At 39.2% G+C, this 11,162-nt stretch overlaps 1 protein-coding gene across 1 annotated transcript; it reads right to left on the bottom strand.

Moving 5' to 3' along the window:
- Nucleotides 1-7,092: 7,092 nt before the first annotated feature.
- Nucleotides 7,093-7,278, bottom strand: LOC127672111 (metallothionein-2-like). The gene has a single exon (XM_052167312.1). The coding sequence runs from the start codon at nt 7,276-7,278 to the stop codon at nt 7,093-7,095; it is 186 nt and encodes a 61-aa protein (XP_052023272.1).
- Nucleotides 7,279-11,162: the final 3,884 nt, after the last annotated feature.

The following is an 11,162-nucleotide window of genomic DNA, read 5'->3' as shown; positions in this document are numbered from 1 at the left end:
GGTGGGGAGGGGCAGATGGAGAGAAGATCAGATGTGGGAAGAACAGTGGGTAGAGGGTGAAAATGGAAATTTATGGGTGCCCTTTATGTGATGAGCTAGAGACCTGGAACAAGGCAAGTTCCTGGGAGTCTGTGTAGGTGGCACCTAGCAGCTGGGATTATGGAAACTCAAGTGTCCACCTCCTGTAGCTAAGTGGGGCTTCCAGTGGAGGGAGGGCACACCAATCAACCCACAAAACTGTCAACCCAAAAGTTGTCCACCTTACATGATGTGCAGGGATAAAGTTGGAGCAGAATTTGAGAGAATGGCTATCCATGAGTGTCCGGGCTCAAGACCCATTCCATGGGAGAGAGCCAACTCCTGACACTTTGACTGATATTCTTCTATGCTTTCAGACAGGAGCCTAGCATAATAATCTTCAGAGAGGCTTCACCCAGCAACTGATGCAAACAGATGCAGAGATCCAGACAGTGGGAAGAACTCAGGAGTCTTGTGGAAGCGTGGAAGAAAGCTTGAGGGAGCCTGATGGAGTCAAGGACACCACAAGAAGATATACTGAGTAAACTAACTTGTACCTATGCGGGCTCACAAAACTAAACTACCGACCAAAGAGCGTGCATGGGCTGGACCTAGAAGCATGTAGCAGATATATACCTTAATCTTCATGTGAGTCTCCTAACAATTGATGAAGGATCTATTGCCTGCCTTTGGATCCATTTCCCCTAGCTGAGCTGCCTTGTCTGGGCTCAGTAGGAAAGGATGCACTTAGTCCTGCTGTGACTTGATGTGCAGGTGCCTGTTGTTACCCACGTGAGACTCCCCCTTCTCTGAGGAGAAGTGGAGTGGACAATATGGGGAGAGATTTGAAAGAGTGGGACTGACAGGAGACGAGGGGGACTTCAATGTAAAGTGACTAAGGGAATAAACAAAAATTAAGTAATGAATAAAAGACAATTTAGTAGCTGAGTATGGTAGTTACTCCATTTCTTCCCACCTTGGGGTTATAGTTTTAGTTTTAATGAAGTTTTAATGCAAATTATTTTGATTATTTTTCCCTCCATAAACTCTTCCTCAATCCTTCCTATTTCTTTTCTATTCCCATCTCTCCACAGCTCCTCATATTCTTTCTCCCTGTTAAAAAATTTATATCTTCTTTAATTTATAAGTATTTGTATATAAGAATATATAAATTTAGCCTGTTGAGTCATTTCATCTTGAGTGTATGTGTATTTGTTCACAAATGACCAATTTGGACTGAAGTACTCATCTGGGGATCATTTGTAAAGATGTAAAGACTTCTCTCTCTCTCTCTCTCTCTCTCTCTCTCTCTCTCTCTCTCTCTTCTTTCTCTCTTTCTCTCTCTCCCTCTCTCTAAAAAAATTAAAAAAATGTTGCTTAAGTAAAAATAGTCTTATTTTTTTAATTGAAATTTAAATCATTGGAATGTGCCCTCAAAGAGGATTGTTCTCCCCAAATCCCCTCTCCCTCTTTCCCTTTTTCTCCCCTTCCCTCCTTCTCCTTTTTCTCTTCCTTGCTCTGTTGTCAATCTCTTTCCCTCCTCCTCTGAGTGTGCATGTATATAAATATTTACATGCATATCTGCCATGCTATATTAACACATGCTGCTCTGGTGACAAAAAAATCAGCTATAGTAATCTAAATATATTAAATTTCCTTTCAGTGTTAGTAACTCAATGTCCAAGCAATGTGGTGAATGTTTAGGGAATTAGGAGACTTTAAAAAGAATTCTCTCATATGTTACATCCTGACCACAGTTTCTCCTCTCTCCTCTTTGCCTGTCATTCACTCCACCACCTGCCCTCTTCTGCCAATACACTCATCCTTCATTTTTACTTCAGCAAAGGGCAAGCTTCCCAGGAATATCAACCAAATATGGCATATGAAATTGTAACAAACTAGGTACCTTTCTAATATTAAAGCTTGATAAGGCAATGCAGTTAGAGGAAAGGGGTCCCAAAGAAGGCAAAAGAGTCGGAGACAGCCAGATTTCACTGTTAAGAGTCTAAGAAGAAGACCAAAATACACAACCATAACACACTTGATATATATGCCAAGGGTCTAGGTCAGACACACACATGCTCCTTGGTTGTCAGTAGCTCAGGTTAGTTGATTATATGGGTTATCTTGTGGCGTCCTTGACTACTCTGGCTCCTACAATTCTTTCTCTCCTTCTGCCCAATTCTCTGAGCTCCTCCTTATGTTTGGCTATGGGTGTCTGCATCAGGTTCCTTCATTTGCTGGATCAAATCTTTCTGGTGATGATTATACTAGGCTTTAGTTATCAACAGAGCAGAATATCATTAGGAATCATTTCACCTTTTTTCTTGTTAGTTGTCACAGGATTTTCCCTGTCTAATTATAATAGTACAGAGGGGGCCTGTGATTGTACAGGGAAAAGGGAGGCAGGACTAAGAATTTACAGAGACAGGGAGTATGGCAGTGAGGGGGAACCTGACATGGAGGCTGTTGGACAGGAAAAGGATCCTGATCCCAAGTAGTTTTAACAGACACAAGTAGCTATGATTTCACAAGGTTAGAAATATTGGGATACAGCTTTTTTCATTATCAATTGGCTCTGATATTATTGTATTGGCATCTTGTAAATTGTGATTTTATTGATATATAAATCTGATTGGTTAATTAAGCTTTAAGAGCCTTGATTTCTACCAGGTAACTGTATATTGGGTTAATCAAACCATGAGGATGGTGGATCTACTTGGTTATTGGAATGTGTGACAGAGCCAGCAACTGTGGGGCCTGAGAGTTAGAGGGCCTAGAAACTGGACAAGTGAGATAACCAGCTGGAGCCCAGTGGCCCCTATGTAGTGGGCACTAGGGCGGGAATGTGCCTGTCCATTTTTTATTATTTCCGGCAACTGCCAGTAATGTTTAGTTCTATCTTAGATCTCTGGGCTATTCGGTCTCTGGTTTTTGACCCTCCAGGCAGTGTGATGACATGGATCTCAGGCTGGGCTAGTCTTCAGTTGGACACTCCCATAACTCTGTGCCATCTTTACCACAGGACAACTCGCAGGCAGGACAAATTGTTAATTGAAGGTTCTGTGGCTGGGTTGGTGTTCCAATCCCTCCACTAGATGCCTGCCTTGCCTCATTACAAAAGATAGCCAGTTCGGGTTCTGTATTGCCCATTACTGGAAGTCCTAGCTAGGGTAACCCTCATAGAGTCCTGGGATTTTCCACTGTACTAGGTCATCCCCAATATGGTCCCCTAAATTCAGTCATCTCTCCCAGTACTCTCTTCCTACATCCTCTCCTGACATGATCTACCCTGCTTTGGTCCCCACTGGTCCCAGTCTACCTCTGTTATCTATTTGCTTTCGCTTCCCAGGGAGAATCATTCACGCATACACTCCTTTACCCTTTGAGACCTCCTTGATACTTAGGCTCTCTGGGTCCATGGATTATAGCATAGTTATCTTTTAATTTACAGCTATTATTGACATATAGGTGAGTGTATACCACATTTATCTTTCTGGGTCTGGGTAACTCACTCAAAACTATTTTTTTCTGGTTACATCCACTTGCCTGCAAATTTCATAATGTTATTTTTTTTAGAAGTTGGGTAATACTCCTTTGTATATATATATACCACATTTTCTTTATTCTTTGGTTAAGGAGAAACTAAGTTTTTTTCCACTTTCTGGCTATTAAGAATAAGGCTGATATGAGCATAATTGAACAAGTATAATTGGCGTAGTATAAAGTATCCTCAGAGTGTATGTCCAGGAGTGATATAGCTGGTTCTTGAGGTAAAATTATTCCCAATTTTCTGAGAAACTGCTGTATTTATTTCTAAAGTAGCTATATATGTTTGCAGTCCCAGCAACAATGGAGATTTTTCCGTTTGCTCCACATCCTAATTGGCATGAGCTGGCAGTTGTGCTACTGATCTTAGGCATTTTGACTGATGTAGGATGGACTCTCAGAGTCATTTTGATATGTATTTCCCTGATGGCTAGGGATGTAGAAAATTTTTCAACTGTTTCTCTGCCCCTTGAAATTCCTCTGTTGAGAATTCTGTTTAGATCTGCACCCCATTTTTAATTAGATTATTTGGTTTGGTGATGTCTAACTTGTATTCTTTATATATTTTGGATACTAGCTCTATGTCATATCTGGACTAGTGAAGATATTTTTCCCTTTTGTAGGCTGCCATTTTCTCCTATTGATGTTTACCTTTGCTTTATGTGTTTCAGTTTCATGAGGTCTCATTTGCTGATTCTTGTTCCTAGTGTCTGGGATATTGGTGTTCCATTAAGGATATTGTCTCCTTTGCCATATATTAAAATTAAAAAACAAAAAACAAAAGATAGTCCATGATGGAATCAAGTTTAAAAATATGAGACCATTAAAATCAGATTTTAGAAAAAGCATTTTTTAAGACCCAATGTATTCATTTTTGGAATTCAACACAAATTTTCAATTTGTTGAGAGTAATGAGAGCATAATGAGAATATGATCATCATACATTGTGTTTATGTATAAAATTGTCAACATTTTAAAACATCAAAAATGAAGTTAAAGTTTAAAAAGAGTCAGGCTGTAAACATTGGGGTGTAGCCTACATCGGAATTATGTTCCTTTAAGTTCTTCCCCACACCACATCTGTCTCTCCTTCCTTCTACTTCTCAATAACTTCATGCTTACCTTCAATGAAATGTTAATACTTTCAGGCCTTGCCAGAATCAAGATGGCACAGGTATTGTGCTTTAAACCTTCTGAAACTGTGGGGTAAATAAGACATTGATCTTTATAAGCTAATTTCTTTGGGGATTTTGTCATATGAAATCAAAGATAAAAATCTATAGTTTATGCCTCCTTCTCTTAACATCGACCATTGGTACTGTCCTTCAGCACGTAATTTTCATACAGCATCTGTCCCAGAATGATGACATCAGTGTGGTAGTTAAGTGAACTAATGTCAGTAATTTTATTAATTTACACTGATATAGTTGCAAATAAATCATACTCTAGTATGAAAAATGTATATGTAGAATCAGCCTACCATAGACTTTATCCATGCTGTAGCAATATTGTGAACACCCAAAACGAATTCTCATTAGCAGCCCAATTTCAGAGTCTTAAGAAAAGCTAGTCTTAAGAAGTTGTGACTACCTGACATTAAATAAAGGTAGTCACATCACGGATCCAATTTTCCCTTAAGAGCACACATTCAGTGCATTCCTTAATATCAAGTGGTCAGTGCCAAGTTCATTTTATCTGAATGTCATAAAGTTCAGAAGAGAAATATAAAAATCAATCAAAATGAAAATACAGTGAGTGAGACATTGTAAATACAGATATATGCTTCTCAAGTAGACTTTTTGAACCATGTAGGGGTAAGTGGCAAACACTCCAAAGATTTGTACTCATGACTGTAGCTTTGGGGTGAATTAAAGGGCAATAGCATTTCTACTTTTCCTGTGTCTTTCAATATTCCCAACTAAATGCACTAACCAACAACAGCTGGAATAATTTCTAGAAGAACAGAGCTATTCATTTTATTGACAAAGTGAAACATTCTATATAAATACATTTTGGTGTTTTCAATAATAGCATCAGACAAAAAAGCAGAGCAAGTGCGCATGCATCCTGTGTCTGTAGCACTCCTGAATGACTGCCAAAGGATTTCCTTTGTATTGACAGGCAGATTCCTAATAGTCAGGGGGTTATGTTTTTTAGGAAACACTTTCAAATAAATTGGCCCATAATGGTAGCACTTAGAAGAAAATAGCTGGTTTGTAAAGCACTTCTCATCCATTGGGAATTTTTGGAAGGATTAAGTGAATGTGTGTGGAGGTGAAGGTTCATTCTATCCTCATCAATAAGGCTTAACAAGCCATTGGCTCTTTATCTTTACAAGACAAGAGTCAAGAGGAATTGGAAAAGGTGCTTTTTCTCTTGGGGGTACAATCTGTCAGGCACTTCTACTCAGCTTTGAGGCTTTGAGGTTTCCCCCATATATGTGCGTGTATATATACATATATATATATATATATATATATATATATATATATATATATATATTGAGGGTCTAATGCTTCTTTGGCCCCTCCCTTCCATCTTTACTTCCTCTCATTTTCCTCTCTTCATATATGCTTTTCTTTTTTCTTGCTCCCTTTTATCATCTATTATTCTCCACTCCCCCCAAAAGCATTGTGTTACCTGTTCTAAGTAGTTATTTTAATGTACTTGACAGATTGTCTTGATCATATACAAAAGACTCATATAAGGCAGAGACCGCATTGCATATCCTCTGCACACACTTTAGGTGATGGCACGTGGTAATGCTGCAGCAAAGCAATCATTAAGCAGGTTTCAGAGAAAATGCAAAGGCTGGATCATGTGTCTGGATCATGTCTCAGTCTGAACATGGGCTGCATGCCCTCTGTGATCTGTGTTGTAAAAGGAACGGCTCGTCCTTGGAGGAATGTGTGTGTATGTGTATAACATGGAGGACAGGAAAGTTGTTCCTCACCAGGGTTTCCATCCATTTTTTCACACACCTTTCAATCAGCTAGTGATTCACTAACTTATTTTCTATGAATTTCTCCTTCATGTCTGGAATCTCATAGCTCATCCCCTTTCTTTTTTGGAAAAGTCTCTCTTATTAATCCGGAAACACTGTTCAATAATAATGTCTTATAATAAATCTGAAGTCCATTGATCTTAAGGCATGTGGTGGTTTAAAAACAGTGGCTTCCATAGACTCATGTGTTAAAATGTTTGACTCATACATAGGGACACTCATAGGAGATGTAGCATTATTAGAGTAGGTGTGACCTTGTTGGAGTAGGTGAGATCTTTTGGGAGGAGGTGTGTCTTTGTGGAAGAGAGCATTGAGGACTTCTATGCTCAAGCCGTGAACACTGTAGTACTGAGTCCTGTTCTGTAGCATGTGGATCAAGATCGATAACTTTTTTCCAAGTCAAACTTTTTTATAGTTAGCTATATGCTTTATAGAAAAAGGTGTGAAAAATGGATCAGAGTTGTACAAAAAGGCTTGATTTGTACATATTCTATTTAAACAGATGTGGGGATGCCCCCACTTCAGACACAGCAGCTGCACTTATCAGAAGCCTCTTTGAAGATGCAACAATGGGAGCACTTTACACAGCCTATGGGGCAGCAGGAACAGCAGCTTTTCTTGCAGGAGGCTCTTTTGTATTCTTTGCATTTGCAGAAGCCAGCACATGAGCAGGATCCATGTGAGGCACAGGAGCAGTTGGAGTCCATGGCAAGTGGAGGCTGTGGTTGAAGATTGATGAAAGATGGATGGATGGAAACCACATCCATTAGATAGGTATGACCTCAGTTGAAGAATGGGGTGACCCACCCATCTCAAAATTTTTAACTCAAAAATGTTCCTGTCAAAGGAAAGATAGGGCAAAATGGAATATAGACCAAAGAAAATCCATCCAAAGAATGCCCCACATAGAGGTCAATCCCATCTGCAATTACCAAACTCCCACACTACTGCTGATAGCAAGAAGCACTTGCTGAGAAGAGCCTGGTATAGCTGTTTCCTGAGGTTCTACCAGTCTCACCAATACAGATGCAGATAGTTACAGCCAACTCTCAGACTTGAGTCCAGGAACCTGATGGAAGAGTTAGAAAAAGTACTGAAGGAGCTGAAGGGAATTACAACCCCATAGGAAGAACAATATCTTACTGGGTGACCCAGAGCTCCCAGAGACTAGACCACCAACCAAAGAGTTGATATGGAGGGATCCATGGCTCCAGATACATATGTAGCAGAGGATGGCCTTATCTGATGTCAATGGGAAGGGAGGCCCTTGGTGGTGTGGAGGTTTGATGCCCCAGTAAAGGGGGATGCTAGAGCAGTGAGGCAGGAGTGGGTAAGTGGGTAGAGGAGCACCCTCATAGAGGCAAAGAGGACAGGGAGAGGGGGAATGGGATGGGTGTGTGTATGTGGAGGGGAAACCAGGAGGGGGGATCTCATCTGAAATGTAAACAAATAAAATGATTAATAAATAAAATGATGGGCTAGAAAAGGGGAAATCATTTGAAATGTAAATAAATTATATCGAATAAAAAAAAAGAAAAAAAAAAGAAGATTTCAAAGAAAAAAGAAAAAAAATAAAATGATGGATACTTTTTAGCCCTTTTTCTGTCAGTATTTCTGCCTGGATAGTGTAATGCTTCCAGCATGATGAGAATGATGATGATTGATGACGATGATGATGATGATGATGAGGAGGAGGAGGAGGAGGAGGAAGAGGGGGAGGAGGAGGAAGAGAAAAAGGTAATCAGCAACAATGAAATGTTTTTGTTTTTTTTTTTTTAAATGCCATGGTTAGGTTGTCTAATCACAGCAACAAAACCCTAATATGGTAACCTTTCTAGGTTAATGCAGTTTGCCCCCAACAGTTCATGATTTATAGTCTTGATTCTTGCTGCTCCTTCATTAAAATTATTAGTGCTTTAATGAACAGGTGACTAGATTATGAGAGGATGTGGTTTTTGGCAGGGATTAAAATAGTTCTCAATAGGCACTGTGTTCTTATAAGAACCATTTCAGTAAGAACAAGCCTCATCCCAGAATCTCTGTCTGGGTTCTTGCTTGGTGAAAGGATTTTTCTCTTCTATATATGTTCCCACCACTGTTACCCTACTTCAATCAATTCTTCCCTAGACCTGTGATCTCTCAAACTGTGGGCTAAGTAGATGTCTTTTTTTAAATGGAGTAGTCTGCTTCCAAGATTTCATTATAGTGGCAGAATCCTAGCTAATATACCAATATCTTTTTAAGTAATTATTTTAAAAAGGGTACTCAGTCATAGCACACCATTCTCAAGTGATGCAGGGAGGTAGCTAACCATCCAGGAATACAGAGAGGACAGTTAACACAGAGGGACCTCCACTGCAACTCAGAGGATGACATCTGGAAACCTCTGGAAGAAGCACTCCAGTTTCTGTCTCTGGCTTGGGACCATCTTCTGCTACAGTGCTCCATTCCCAAGTGGTGCATGGAGGAGTGCAGAGAGGACAGTCAACACAGACTGGACCACCCCTACTGCTCTGGGGAAGTAGCCTGAAACCCTGGGGACAAAAGAGCCTATGAGCAGCCTGGGACAGCAGTCTTCTGATTTCCAACTGCACATAGAACTGATCAGGGCCACAGAACTACATACACAAATACAATCACAAGAGAGCAGGTCTTGCAGGAGTACTTACATACCTGTGTATACAGAGAGAACATATCTCTTAGGAGCAAAGATACAAAGACTTGCATGACACATAAGCCACAATCAGAGAAAGCAATACCAACTAACACCAGAGATAACCAGATGGCAAAAGACTAATGCAAGAACACTACCAACAGAGACCAAGGTAACACGGCACCATCTGAACCAAGTTATCCCCCCAAAACAAGTCTTGGATACCCCAACACACCAGAAAAGCAAGATCTGGATTTAAAATCACAAATCATGATTCTGATAGAGGATTTCAAGAAGGATATAAATAACTCCTTTAAAGAAATACAGGAGAACATGAGTCAACAGGTTGAAGCCCTTAAAAAGGATACACAAAAATCCCTTAAAGAAATACAGGAGAACACAGGTCAACAGGTAGAAGCCCTTAAAGAGGCAACACAAAAATCCCTTAAAGAACTACAGGAAAACACAAACAAACAAGTAAAGGAACTGAAAAACACTATCCAGGATCTAATAACAGAAATAGAAACAATAAAGAAATCAGAAAGGGAGACAACTCTGGAGATAGAAAGCCTTGGAAAGAAATCAGGAGTCATAGATGCAAACATCAACGACAGAATACAAGAGATAGAAGAAAGAATCTCAGGTGATGAAGATACCATAGAAAGCATTGATTCAATAGTCAGAGAAAATGCAACATGCAAAAAGCATGTAACCCAAAACATCCAGGAAATCCAGGACACAATGAGAAGACCAAACTTAAGGATTAAAGGTATAGAAGAGAGCAAAGATTTACAACTTAAGGACCAGTAAATATCTTCAATAAAATTATAGAAGAAGACTTCCCTAACATGAAAAGAGAAATTCCCATGAACATACAAGAAGCCTACAGAACTCCAAACAGACTGGACCAGAACAGAAAGTCCTCTGGTACATAATAATCAAAACACCAAATGTACTAAACAAAAAAGCAGTAGGGGAAAAAGGTCAAGTAACATATAAAGAAGATCTCTCAGAATTACACCAGACTTCTCACCAGAGACCATGAAAGCAAGAAGATCCTGGGCAGATCTCAAATAGACACTAAGAGAACACAAATAGCAGACCAGACTACTTTACCCAGCAAAATTCTCAATCACCATAGATGGAGAAACCAAGATATTCTATGATAAAACCAAATTTACACAATATGTTTCCACAAATACAGCCCTACAAAGGATAATAGATGGAAAATACTAAATGTAAGGAGGACATTTACACCCTAGAAAAAGCAAGATAGTAATCTTCTTTCAACAAACCCAAAAGAAGATTACCACCAAACATAAAAATAATATAAAAAATAACAGGAAGCAACAATCACTATTCCTTAATATCTCTTAACATCAATGAACTAAATTACCCAGTAAAAAGACAAAGACTAACAGATTGGATATATAAACAGGACCTAGCATTTTTCTGCATACAGGAAGCATACTTCAGTGTCAAAGACAAACACTACCTCAGAGTAAAAGACTGGAAAACAATTTTCCAAGCAAATGGTTCCAGGAAATGAGCTGAAGTAGCCATTATAATATAGGATAAAATTGACTTTCAACCAAAAGTCATTAAGAAAGACATGGAAGGACACTTCATACTCATCAAAGGAAAAATCTACCAAGAACAACTCAATTCTGAACATCTATGCTCCAAATGCAAGGACACCCTCATTTGTAAAAGAAACTTTAGAAAAGATCAAAGTACACATTGCACATCACACAATAGTTGTGGGTGACTTGAACATGACACTCTCATGAATGAACAGATCAGGGAAGCACAAAATAAATAGAGACACCGTGAAACTAACAGAAATTTTGGATCAAATGGATTTAACAGATATCTATAGAACATTTAATCCTAAATCAAAAGAATATTCCTTCTTCTCACCACCTCATGGTACCTTCT

Source organism: Apodemus sylvaticus, chromosome 21 (assembly GCF_947179515.1).
Source record: "Apodemus sylvaticus chromosome 21, mApoSyl1.1, whole genome shotgun sequence".
NCBI classification, from domain to species: domain Eukaryota; kingdom Metazoa; phylum Chordata; class Mammalia; order Rodentia; family Muridae; genus Apodemus; species Apodemus sylvaticus.
Note: the sequence above shows the minus strand (reverse complement) of the source record. Positions and strands in the feature narration are given on the sequence as shown.

What these genes read in the sequence shown, in the direction of transcription:
- LOC127672111 (XM_052167312.1), bottom strand. Translation starts at nt 7,278, where the DNA reads ATGGACTCCAACTGCTCCTGTGCCTCACATGGATCCTGCTCATGTGCT.